The sequence below is a fragment of the Etheostoma spectabile genome, chromosome 18, assembly GCF_008692095.1.
Source record: "Etheostoma spectabile isolate EspeVRDwgs_2016 chromosome 18, UIUC_Espe_1.0, whole genome shotgun sequence".
In the NCBI taxonomy this organism is placed as follows: Eukaryota; Metazoa; Chordata; class Actinopteri; order Perciformes; family Percidae; genus Etheostoma; species Etheostoma spectabile.
The window spans coordinates 20138038-20151422 of record NC_045750.1 but is presented as its reverse complement, the minus strand read 5'-3'; the positions used below and the strand labels follow the sequence as shown (position 1 = coordinate 20151422).

The following is a 13385-nucleotide window of genomic DNA, read 5'->3' as shown; positions in this document are numbered from 1 at the left end:
TTTGTTTCAGGCATACAGATTGGAGCCTCTAATCTTAAAGCACTACAGTAACATTGCACCTGTTCAAATCCACTGGTAAGACTCTACTGTGAATTTTAAAGCAGTGGATACTGTGATTAAATGAATAATTTCATATTATCCATACTTTTTATCTCTTTATTGTAAAATAATTTTGTTACTCTCAACAATTTACAATATAGTATAATAATGGTATAACAAGCTTAAAAAAGGATTTCAGTCATGTTTCAGTCTGTTTGATATATAACCCAACTTTCACTAAGCTACAGTATGCCTAGTTTAATGAAATTACAGCTGAAGACAGAAGGACTTGAGGTTGTTGTGGATGTGATATGCAGGTACAACACCACCAGCCCAACACAGTACGCTCGGATCCGGCCCACACTGCTTAATCCCCCAAAGGAAACAACATCTGTCTCAGACTCAGAGAGCATCCCAAGCCCCTGCACTTCCCCGCCCCAGGCCAGACGCCACTATGGAGAGTCCATCACCAACCTTGGCAAGGCCAGCATCATGGGTGAGCACACATGGAGGGTAATGGCTGCATGAATGGCAGATGCAGTAGAAAATTCAATTCAATTTTTTTATTTTTTTATATTTTGTATGTGTATAATTTACTTTGAGGAGAGAGAGAGAGAGAGAGAGAGAGAGAGCAATAACAGCAACAGCAATAACAATAATAATATAAAAAGGCCCTTACACACCATTTTTTGTGTGATAAATTTGCACATCATATATTTTTTCAAACTTACACACACAGGAGTACTACACAACGATAAAGCGACGTCATTTTTCTTCTCAACAAGGTTGATTTTTCTAAACTTTTACCCTGCAAATAAGGACATGACCAATCATATTGTGGTCCTTTCAACCTTGACAAAGGGAGCGTTTACCAGAAACAATCTTTCTGCTCTTACTTACTTTACAGTAAAAGCCCTAGACATATGTTTACCACAAAATAGCTTACAGAAGCTTAGTGTTAGCTTTTCCTGCTGTGGCCTGATCGTGGTCAGACAACAAAGGTGTAGACGGGGCTGGAGTCTCCCTGGAGCTTACCCCATCACTTCACGCAGCAGCTGGGGAAAGCTGCAATTCAATTTATTTACACTATCAAATCATAAAAACAGTTATCTCAAGACACTTTACAGCTAGAGTAGGTCTAGACTAGGTCCACACTCTATAATATATAAAATCCTAACAATTCTAGTAGTTCCCCCAAGAGCAAGCAACTAGTGCAAGCTACTAGTGTGACAGTGGCGAGGAAAAACTTTTAGGAAGAAACCTCGGCCAGACCCAGACTCTTGGTAGGCGTTGTCTGACGGTGCCAGTTGAGGATGTGATGCACAGTGGCAATAACAGTCACGATAAAGATAATGGAACAGTGACAAAAAAATGGTAGTAGTAGTTCATGACATAGCAGGGCGCTGCAGTACAGGCCTGCCTCCCTCTCCTTTTATTAAATTATTGATTATATGGTAAATTAATCTTGACAACCATGAAGAGAAGCAGGTGGGCCTGGCTAGGCGGACGCTGCAAATACTACTACTTGGCTCCTGATTTGATGGTGTCTGACCCCTGAACCCAGACTAGGAGCTGGTTCCACAGGAGATGAGCCTGATAGCTGAAGGCTTTGGCTCTCATTCCATTTTTAGTGACGCTAGGAACCACAAGTAGCTGTGAATTCTGGGAGCTTAGTGCTCTAGTGGGACAATGAGGCCTTAAGAGCTCTTCTAGATATGTTGGTGCTAGACCATTTAGAGCTTTGTAGGTCAGGAGAAGGATTTTAAATTAAATCCTTGATTTTACAGGAAGCCAATGCAGAAAAGCTAATAGGAGAAATATGATCTCTTTTCTTAGTTCTTTTCAGAACACGCGCTGCAGCCTTCTGGATCAGCTGTAGAGTCTTAAGTGACTTATTTGAGCAACCTGATAGTAAAGAATTACAGTAGTCCAGCCTGGAAGAAAGAAATGCATGGATTAGTTTTTCAGCATTGTTTTGAGACAGGATGTTACTAATTTTTGCTTGTTTGACAATGAAAAAAAAGCTGTACTTGATGTTTGTTTTAGATGGGCGTTAAAGGACATACAATATCCTGCACAAAAAATAACGCCTAGATATCTGACTGTAGTGCTGGAGGCCAGGGCAATACCTTCCAGAGCAACTATATTTTTGGACGTATTTTGGGTCTAGCGCAATAAAGTTTTTGTTTCAGCATTTATTTGTGCTTGAACTTCAGATTCTAGCTTGTGTACATCCACTTGATGTCTTACGGAGCCGCGTGCAAGGGTCATGGCGAGAATTTTTGAGGGGACTACCTTTGCGTTAGCTCACAATATGTTTTGCATTCTCATGCATTATATTGTGTTACCTCAAAATAGGTTTTGCAATCCCTCACAATAATTTTTGCATTACCTCGCAATAAGTTTTGCATTACCTCGCAATATTTTGCATTACATCGCATTTTGTTTTGCATTCCCTTTGCAATTCGCAAGTTTTGCGCTACTTTGCAATACTTTTCTTCTTCCATTCCCAAGACACAGTGGCAGATCTGGAAAATTTTACATGGGATGGCAAAGCGGTGGAAAAAGGTCTTGGTAGGGTGGCATTGGAAGATGATACACGGAAACTCTCATATGTAAATAGTCTGTGTGGCAAATAGAGGAAAAACTATAAAACTGTGTAACATCATTCTATCATTTGTTTGACCTTTTGTTTAATCACAATTACTGATAAAGTAAGAAAAATAGAAGAGAAAATAGAATAGAATGTGTCTTATTTTATCAGCAATTATGATCCAACAGAAGGTCAAACAAAAGAAATTGTAAAACATCATAAGGTAATCTATTTATATACTGTATGTACATATTTACAGTTGTGTTCAGAATAATAACAGTATGTTTAAAAAAGTGAATAATTCTCAAAATCCTAGCTTATAGCTTTTAATTCCATAATATCAATGTATTGGGAACACTGCACATTCAATTCCAAATCAAACCATGACCAAAATTGATTAAGTTTGTGTTATACCTTTACAGAAAGTGAAGAAAAAGGAATGTTAGGCTGTTCAAAAAAATAGCACTTTCTTTACAACTTAAACATTTACTGTATAAAGTGAAAAATGTCTCAAGGGTTTGCTTTACTTTGAATCACTGCACTAATATTTAGTTGCATAACCATTTGTTAACCTTTCCTGATTGTCTCTTGTCCGACCATGGTCAGAAAACCAGGGAGAGACTTGTCCTACAGGGCCGACTTTATTTATGTTTTGAAGTCCTTGACTTCTTAGGAACAGGGATGATAGTTGAAGACTTGAAGCCGGCTGGCACATGTCATCAGTGAGATGTTGAAAATGTACTTGACCACTGGAGACAACTGATCAGCCCAGTGCTTCAAGCTGGATGGGGAGACAGCTTCCGGTCCAGCAGCTTTCCGGGGGTTCAGTTTAGCGTTGCTCTCAGTGATGGAAAGAGTTGCCACTGAGGTGGGTGGGGGGGTGGAGGTGGATGGGGGACCTTTAAGGTGGGGGAAGTGGAGGTGATACACTGTAGCTGGAGCTGTTGGGAGGTTTCGTGGGGGATGGTTTCAGGGCAGACCCTTTGATGGGAGATGTTGTGGGGGATGGTTACAGGATTGACCCCTATGTCTTTCCATGCTTGAAGTTAGTGATCGGTCTGAGCCCGTTCAGACAAAATAACAGTTGTTTAGCCTCTTTCTCCACCTTGCTAAACTTGTACTTTGCCTGTTTATTGCTGTCTTTGTCCCCACTCCTAAAGGCCTCTACCTTATCCAACCTTAACCTTCTGAGTTTGGCTGAGTTGTTGTTACTCACCCTGGTGCATGATGGAACACAGCAGTCCTCCCGAAGCTGATGAATGATGTCACAGCCTCTGTACTCATCCAGACTGTTGGTAGAAGTCCTGAATATGTCCCAGTCAGTAGAGTCCAAGCACGTCTGAAGATGCCTCGCTGGTCGACTTCCTTGATGTCCTCAATACAGGTTTGCAGAGCTTCAGTTTCTGCCTGTATGCAAGGATCAGGTTGACCATGACGTGGTCAGAAAGTCCCAGTGCAGCACGGGGGACGCATCCCTGACTAAGTTGTAACAATGTTCCAGAATGTTCTCCTCTCTGGTCAGGCATTTAATATTCTGTTTGTATTTAGAGAATTCATGAGTGAGATTTCCTTTGTTAAAGTCTCCAAAGACAATTACTAGGGAGTCGGGCTTGGTCTCCGCACATCTGGGCGGCGAGCATGTGCTGTAAACACCGACCAGAATGAATCAATCAAACTCACGAGGTGCATAATAAGGCTTGCAGTGTATGATGAAAGATTCCAGGTCAGGAGAATAGTGCTGCCGGTTCACTGTCACGCCTCTGTATCAACTGCTGTTGATGTAGAAAGTATTGCCTTTTTAGTAATGAAGGTGGACACATCATCCAATTGCTAAATCTGAATGAATTCTCATGGCCTTTAAGTGGTGTTAATAAATTAAAACTCAGGACAGAATTTTCATATGCTTGTATAAATTTGTTGTGTTAACATTGTATCTTACAGCCTTTTTGCAAATTATACAAATTGTCGTTGTTTCATTTTTGGCCTGAAAATATAGCCACACAGCGCTCATCTTCCTCTCTGTCACTCTTCTGCACTGTGTGTGGCTGTGTGTGTGACTGTTTGTGCAACTGTGGCTGGCTGGCTGCTTGTTTGCCTGGAGCCACCGAGTCATATGACGGTACAACATCAACAAGGGGGGTTGGGAGGGACCTTAAACTAGGTCTTTTAAGTGGGGAGGGAACACTGACTTGGACCAATTTACCCCATAACCTGAAAATTCCGAGAGAATCAATGATCGCAAGTACACAGTGTATTGATCTGCTCGGTTTGGACACAAAAAGTATAATTTGCATAAAGCATAACTTTGTGCACTAGCCCTCCCACCATAACATCTGGGAAGTTAGTCTTCCCCCTTATGGAAGCTGCCAGAGGCTCAATGGCTAAACAAAACAACAAAAGAGAGGTGAGCCCTGTCTTGTTCCCCTTCCAAGAGCAAAACATTCAGAAATGAACCTGTTAGTTTGCACCACAGCCTCTGGGTGCTTTGCAGTGGTTCCCAACCTGTGGTCCGTTTCAGAAAGCAGGTTTAATGAGAACTCTGAGTTTGTTAAACCTGAGATGAGGGAAACTAGGATTTTCTTTTTCAGAAAGCGAGGTTAATCAAACCTCAGAGTCAGTTACATTGTACATGAACCTGACCTGGTCAGAAGCAGGTTTTCTTCAAGAAACCTCGAGATTCTCTCAGTCTCCTCCCTCTGACACAGCGCTCTTTTATTTCCTCACTCAGTCTGTATCAGGCGCATTTTAGCACAGTTTGTTATCTGCGTAAATAAAAAAAGCAGGGTTGGTTTAATAACAGTGTTAGGCAGACTATAAAAGGTTTTTGTTCCGAACATGGCATTTCCTTTTGTCGACGATCCCATTGATGAAGAAGATGTATTACTTTGACATACAAAAATGGAAGGCACATATACAAACTTTTGTAATACCTACACCGTTCACCTGATTTGGATGCAAATACCCTCAAATTAAAGCTGAATGTCTGCAGTTAAAGCCCATCTTTTTTGTTTCATTTCAAATCCATTCTGGTGTTGTATAGAGCCAAAAAGATTAGAATTGTGTTGATGTCCCAATATTTATGGACCTGACTGTCCCATCTGACTAGCTACACCTGATCAGAATGAATTAAAGTAGCAGCAACCTAATTTAATCTATTTGCCAACATTTTTGAAATAATCTTCAACATTCAAACATGTTCATCATAAAGTAAACAGATAAATAAACTTGTCATTCAAATGTTAGACATGTCATCAAGAAATAAGGTGCACAATAAAACTCATCTTACCAGCTGCTGCCCCATGTGAAGTTGAAAAGAGACTGACTGAGAGTGAGTGCAGTCTTAATGAAGGAGTCACCATGTAAACTCAATAAGGTAATTAGGGTGGAAGCAAAGTGAAAACGGGGCAAGAAAGGACGTAAGGTACAGGAAGGTAGGAATTGCCAAAATATGATGAAAATAGGAATCTTTAGCACAAGTACCATTACCATTTCTCTGGCGCAAAAATTTAGTAGCAATATCATTGATGTAACTTATTGTGTATGTGTCAAAGAGAATCGTTCATTTCTGCGTCAAGCTATAGACCTAATGGTATTCACCGTTTCTAGAGGAACAACGAAATAAGAACAAAAAGAAAAATGCAGAGCTTGCATTAGCACATTTTTGAAAAGCCAATAAGTAAACAACACAATATTCAGCCCGCAGCGACCATATAACCTTACATCAATTAGTGTTTTGTTAGATAAGAATATGTAAACCATCAAATAAATTCAATTCATTTTTCTTTGTAGTATTTACTATTTGTAGTATTAAATCATAAGAGTTATCTCACTTTACAATGGAAAGCAACAGATTGTCTCAATGATTGTCTTCTTTAGCAACTTGGCGTTGCAGTAAGTGACAGTAAAAAGAGGGTAACAAGTACGGACCCCTGCTGCGTTCAGTTACCCCGGCCAATAGGAAATCAGATTTTTGCAGGTAACATGTAGGTGTAAACTACAACTTTTGTAGTATTTACTGTATATCTCCGGACATTTTTTCTCTTTCAGGCTTTGTAGTTAGCACGGAGGCCTCTCAGGTCCTTTGCGTCAGGCCACATGCCTGAGACATCTAGGAGAGCTTTGTTGAAGAATAGTGTTTAATCAAACTTCTTCGGTACTCAACATTGATATACACAAATATGTGGAATAAATAGTCTCCCAAATAACATTTCATCAAAGGAAAGACAAGTTTTAAAAATAAACTTAAATCTCACCCTTACTTAATTTAAAAGTTTTGTATCTTATTTGTTGTGTTGTAATATTTGTTTTCCTTCTTTGTCATTTTGAGCTACCTCAGTGTTAACTCTAAACCTGTGTCACGTTGTGTAATGTAATTTTGTTTTTTAAATATTTTTTTTTAGGTTATTCTGACTTCCTATTATTAGTGTTAGATATTTTTCTTCTCTTTTGCTGTACATGTCATGAAATGTTTTAATAGTGTCCATATTGTCTTTAGTGTTCTTTGGACGCCAGGAAACAACGCCAGGAAAACTGGCATCAGCTAATGGGGATCCTTATAAGAAACTTAAACTTATAACTTATACCAACTGCAGGGACCAGTGATAGGTCAAAACAGCTTCCATAGGAATGCTCAGCCAACTTTTGGCACATTTTACTCTGTTTTGATAACTAATGAATCAATTGTATGAAGCATGAATCTTAATGCCCCTCAGGTGCTGCCAGTCTTGGAAAGGGAATCGGAGGAATCCTGTTTTCCCGCTTTTCCCGTTCTAGTGGCCAGGTGGGCGGACTGGAGGAGGAGCCATCAGATTCTGAGGGTGGAGCCTCTGAGGTCGAGAACGTGGCTTCAGGAGATGACGGGGCAATGGTGTCAGAGAACGAAGAGAAGGATGAAGAAATAGAGAAAGAGAGGACAGTCTTAGAATCTGCAATGTCTCAGTCTACCTCAGCTGTCATGGACAGCACCTCATGTAAGTAATGTGCTTTTGGTCAGAAACTACCTGCAGCTGGATATCAGGGAGTGAAAAACAATCATACCTTTTTGGTAAAGTTACTGGAAAACTCAGCCCAGAGTAGTTTATTCTCCCCAAAACAAATTTCCTTTTTTCTTTTAAAGAAGTATACCAAAAGTATACCGTGGTCCTGCTACACGTCCTGCTATGCCCTGTTACATCCTGCTACGCTCTGCTGTACCTTGTAATGCCGTGCTGTGCCCTGCTATGCCATGTACTACCACAAACTACTATTTTTAGTCACTGTTCCATTATATTTTACTGTGACTATTATTTCCACTATTCATTTCAACCCCAACCGGCCCGTCAGACACCGCCTACCAAGAGCCTGGGTCTGTCCGAGGGTTCTTCCTAAAAAGGAGTTTTTCCTCACCACTGTCGCACTGTTGATTGCTCTGGAGGGAACCACTAGAATTGTTGGGTCCTTGTAGAGTGTGGTCTAGACCCACTCTATAAATCTGTAAAGTGTCTCTTGTTAGTAACTTAAAGTAACTCTTGTTATGAATTGATACTATAAATAAAATTGATTTGAAATTTTTTTTAAACACAACTTTCTTTTGCAATTTTTACTGTCCCTGGCAACTTCATTGCAAAATTTTTTACAAAAGCTCCCGCAAAATCAGTCATTTTGGGCCGCAACAATCTCAAAAAAGGCCCCAAAATCCTGGAGGGACTTATGTACCCTGTATACTGTAAATTGTCAGTGTCATTACTGTTAAGAAAAATACAAATACATATGTTGACTGTGGGAACTCCCAGACAATATGACCGAAGTCCACAAGGGCTCCGAGAACTAGTAAGGAAAATATCTTTGACTGACACTAAATGCTGATAGATACTAATCTGTCATTTTCTCTGTTCCAGTGGAACTGGAGAGACGCATTGACTTTGAGCTGCGGGAGGGCTTGGTGGAGAGCCGCTATTGGTCAGCAGTGACGTCACACACGGCCTATTGGTGCTCATATGATGTGGCTCTGTTCCTCCTCACCTTCATGTACAGACCACAAGAGCCTCTTGAACCTGCAGAAGATAAACCAGAGACCTCATAACTTGCAAACTGACATGGAGCCATCACCGCTGGGGTCATTTTGCTTTCTGTTCACGGCTTTTAAACAAATGACAAGCCCAATTTATAGAACATTAAATGAAGAATGAAGACGTTTCCTTTTTTCTTTTCTTTTTTAAATTAAACAATTCTCTGCCCTACACAATTTTTGAAATTGGGAAAATTAAATATAAATAATATATTATTTAACTTATTCATTCTTCATGTATGTATGTATATACTGTATATATAATGTACAGTATATAGCCATAGAGAAAGCCCCAGTGCTTGAACCCATTCTAACCTTGTGCTTGTGTGAAATATGTTTAATAATTTCTCATAATCTCATGCCTCAGATGAGAAGCCCACAAGTGATCATGGGAGCCATATTATAGACAAAGATAAAGGGAATTCTTTATTTAATACAATTCACTGTACAGACATTTAATCCTAAAACCTGAATATTTAACAGATAATCTGTTAAAAGCAGCTTTTACTATTTTGGACCACTGGAGGACAGATTCTCCAAAACACACTTCTCAGCCTCAATATAGCTTATCATGTTGCTATTAGCAATAGTTGTCTAACACTAAAACTGTGTTTGTAAGCAGACCACGTAAGCAGAGCAGCTGTAGTTACACACATAAAACAGAAGACACAGTCCCGGTTTTGTTTTATTCCAAGCCTACTTGACAAAGTTGTCTTCATTTACAAACACTTGAGTTAGCTCGTTGCAGTTGTTTTTTTAATTTCAATTCTGATTTCTTACATGTCATGTAAACAACAAACCTGGTGTCCATAATTGTAGAAATGGGATTAGAGAAACCTGATTGAGGTTGTTGACGCTTGTTGCATGTAAAGTACAGTGCATGAGTAAGACTTCAAACAAGAAAAGTGTCGGTGTGACAGCAAAGCAGCTGAATGAAAAGAGAAATAATAACAAGTAGCAATGCATCCTTGTATTTAAAATAATTCAATCCAAAGTCTGACTGAAACTAACACAAAGGCTCTTTTATGTTAACCCAGCAGCACAACTCACTGTCAAGTGGTGAGTCAAGCTTTGCTCAGGGTTATTTACATCTTTAAACACAGGGCTCTCTCCCGGTAAACTCCGGTTACCCAGTGTTTGGGGTCATTGAGACTCTGGGGGAGGACTGGCAGGAATGGACTGCTCTGAGGTAGTGAAGTGAGAAGATTTTTATTGATCCACGATTTTTCATGGAATTCTGTGAACTGTTCTAATGTAAGTTTCATGTGCACATAAGCACAGAGGTTCCTTGGGTTATTTTTGCTTTTTTTGTTTGATGCAATAAGCTATATTTAAAAATGAATTGTTGGAGCTTTAATGCCACTTTAATATCAACCTTTTTATTGTATCATCATGTTTGTATCAACTGAGCTGTTGTTTCTTTTAGGAATAAAGGACATACCAGCAACATTTAGGGGATAAAACAATTGGTGGCCAAATGTTTGTGCCAATAGATGCCAACAGACTACTTCTTGTAGCTGTTACTGCTCTACTCGTAATCTGTTGACTGCAATCTCAATCCAAAATTAGTTACAAATTAGTACTACACAAAAATATCCTCTTGCACATGATTTTACATTTTGTTGTACTTTGTACTGAGGCATCTTGCCAAATTTTAACTCAGACTAGAATCAGTCAGTTAAAATAAATTAAAACAGGTTGGATATCCATTACAGGGTGGCCACGGTTCCTTGAAAAGTCTTAAAAAGTCTTAAATCACTTTTCCTAAAAATAAGGCCTTAAATTGTATTAAACTGTCTTAAATTCTGATTGGATAGGTCTTAAATATGTTTGTGTCATGTCACGGCGAAAATGCAGGTCATCTGTTGTCGAATATTTTTTTCCGGTAGGCTTTGCGCTGCGTTGTCGCAGCAATATAAGCTAATTTGTACACATCCCATCCCCTGACCAATCGGCTATCCTAACCTTAACCACTCAAGGTCAGATGCCTAACTCCAACCAATCAAGCTGCTATTTGGGCGGGTCTTGGCGTGGCCGTAGTCAGTGAGATTCGTAATTTAGCGGGATTTGTAATTTTGCCTCATACAGGTAATACAGCAATGGTTGATAGGAAATGCAAATTCAGTAAGAAATGGCTTAAAAAACAACGAGTACTCTTGGTTAAGGTCAGTGCCTGTAAATGCTTATGAAGCGAACGGCGTTATGTGTCGGAAGTTTTTTAAACTTGGGACAATGGGGATCAGAACGGTGGAATTGCACGTTCAAAGCAAAAAACACAGAGACTACGTAAAGGCACGCCAGTAACCCGCCATTGCTAGTTTCTGCTCCACCATTTCCACCGCTAGCAACGATGTCAACGCTAGATATTACGATGGAAAATCCACAGCCAACAATGCTAGCTAACCTACGAGCAATTTGTGGCTCTACGCCAACACTCGCAGAGCAGAGGTGATGTTGGTGCTGAGGACCCTAACAAGCCACAACTCATACAGGTCAAATGACAGGACTGAAGAAGTGTTCCAAGCAATGTTTCCAGATTCGGGGCTTGTACAGTCATTTACCTGTGGAAAAGACAAGACCAGATACTTGGCTAAATTTGGATGAAAAAGAGCTCATCACAGAAGTCCAAAAATGCGGTGCATTTGTAATTATGTTCGACAAAACACTAAACCAGACAACCAAAAGCAAACAGCTGGACTTGCATTTGCGTTATCGGTTAAATGGCCACGTCCAGTCAAGATTCTATGGAGCACAGTTCATGGGCCATGCAACTGCCCAGGGCCTACTTCAGCCTTTCAAAGTAAGTGCCATATATATATATATATATATATATATATATATATATATTTATTTATTAACTAAACTCTTGTATGTGTTTGTGTATCCTATAGTTAAGCTTTACTGATTTGTCAAGTGGACAACAACTATGGATAGGGCACTACACGTTAATTAGACAAATTAAAATGAAAAACAGAATGGTAGTGGAGTCTGGTGTTTACCTGCCAATATGTCCAAATAGTATAGTAAGTTTATGAACCCATGCTAAATTTGACTAAAAAGAGGAATAAAAAAAATCATCTTTTGGAAATTGATCTTAATGCCTTAATTAAAAAGAAATTTCATGGATCCAGGATACTGATATTTTAACATACAGTGGTGTAAAAAAGTGTTTGCCCCCTTCCTCATTTCCTGTTCCTTTGCATGTTTGTCACACTTAAGTGTTTCGGAACATCAAACCAATTTAAATAATAGTCAAGGACAACACAAGTAAACACAAAATGCAATTTGTAAATGAAGGTGTTTATTATTAAAGGTGGAAAAAAAATCCAAACCATCATGGCCCTGTGTGAAAAAGTGATTGCCCCCTAAACCTAATAACTGGTTGGGCCACCCTTTGCAGCAACAACTGCAACCAAGCGTTTGCGATAAGTGCAATGAGGCTTTTACAGCGTCCTGGGGAATTTTGGCCCACTCATCTTTGCAGAATTGTCTAATTTAGTTACATTAGAGGGTTTTTGAGCATGAACGGCCTTTTTAAGGTATACCACAACATCTCAATAGGATTCAGGTCAGGACTTGTCTAGGCACTCCAAAGTCTTCATTTTGTTTTTCTTCAGCCATTCGTGGTGGACTTGCTGGTGTGTTAGGATCATTGTCCTGCTGCAGAACCCAAGTTCGTTTCAGCTTGAGTACACGAACAGATGGTCGGACATTCTCCTTCAGGATCTCTTGGTAGACAGCAGAATTCATAGTTCCTTTTACACGGCAAGTCTTCCAGGTCCTGAAGCAGCAAACTGCCCAGACCATCACACTACCACCCCCATATTTTACTGTGGTTAATGTTTTTTTTATGAAATGCAGTGTTCCTTTTACGTCAGTATACTTGGACACCACCTTCCAAAGAGTTCACTTTTGTCTCATCGGTCCACAGAATGCCCCCTGTATTTAACATAGGGGGGTGTATACTTATGCCCCTGTATTTTAACATGAGGGGGTGTATACTTATGCCCCCTGTATTTTAAGGAAGAACATTTATTTATTTACGATGCATTATTCATTCACAAAGACAATTGGTGTCCTTAAAGATTGGATTTTTTCTTTTTTTATTAAGGCATTAAGATCAATTTCCAAAAGATGATTTTATTTATTTCATACCTCTTTTTAGTCAACTTTAACATGGGTTCATAAACTCATGAGCAGCACTATACACTATGGCTATAGGGATGGCTCACGTTGCTTAATTTGTGAATTAGTATTCATTATTTTTTATCCAATCCAGTCTGACATTAATCTGAAGTAATGGTGTCAGAAATGAGATGTGTTGACTGTTGTATGGGTAATGTCTGTATGTTTTAATTTTCAGGAATGTGTGCAGCAGCTTGACCTGAGAAAAATGATTTCTATCTCAATGGATGGACCAGATGTCAACTGGAAGTTTTTTTCAACGCTCCAACAAGAACATGCAGAGGCATTTGGAAGTGCCCAGCTGATTGTGGTGGGTAGCTGTGGGATTCACACACTCCACAATGCCTTCAAAAGTGGCTTCAGTGCCTGGCAGCTGGAGAAAGTGCTGAGGGCATTGCATACACTCTTTCATAATACCCCTGCTAGACGTGAAGATTTCTGCACTTTGACCAAGACATCTGTGTTTCCCCTATCTTAAGGAAATCAGGCACACAGTCATTCAGGTAATCAGGGAACAAAGTC

At 39.6% G+C, this 13385-nt stretch overlaps 2 protein-coding genes and 1 long non-coding RNA gene across 4 annotated transcripts in view; 1 reads left to right on the top strand and 2 right to left on the bottom strand.

Annotated features, from left to right (window-relative positions):
- The window catches only part of ddhd1b (DDHD domain containing 1b), a 52844-nt gene extending 44059 nt beyond the window's left edge, over positions 1–8785 (top strand). The window contains exons 10-13 of one of the 2 annotated variants that reach the window (XM_032542341.1): positions 11–75; positions 357–535; positions 7345–7602; positions 8509–8785. In XM_032542341.1, the coding sequence (XP_032398232.1) occupies positions 11–75; positions 357–535; positions 7345–7602; positions 8509–8693 (687 nt within the window). In that variant the 3' untranslated portion in view covers positions 8694–8785. The remainder of the gene's footprint in view (positions 1–10; positions 76–356; positions 536–7344; positions 7603–8508) is intronic. The other variant, XM_032542342.1, reaches the window with a different exon arrangement.
- The window catches only part of mdn1 (midasin AAA ATPase 1), a 1030807-nt gene that overhangs the window by 433031 nt on the left and 584391 nt on the right, over positions 1–13385 (bottom strand). The gene's annotated exons all lie outside the window — the stretch shown is intronic.
- LOC116705900 (uncharacterized) overlaps positions 3386–13385 on the bottom strand; it is a 12200-nt gene continuing 2200 nt past the window's right edge. Inside the window, exons 2-3 of the long non-coding RNA XR_004336079.1 lie at positions 4937–4944; positions 3386–3656 (exon numbers count right to left, since the gene is read on the bottom strand). This is a non-coding gene — a long non-coding RNA (uncharacterized LOC116705900). The remainder of the gene's footprint in view (positions 3657–4936; positions 4945–13385) is intronic.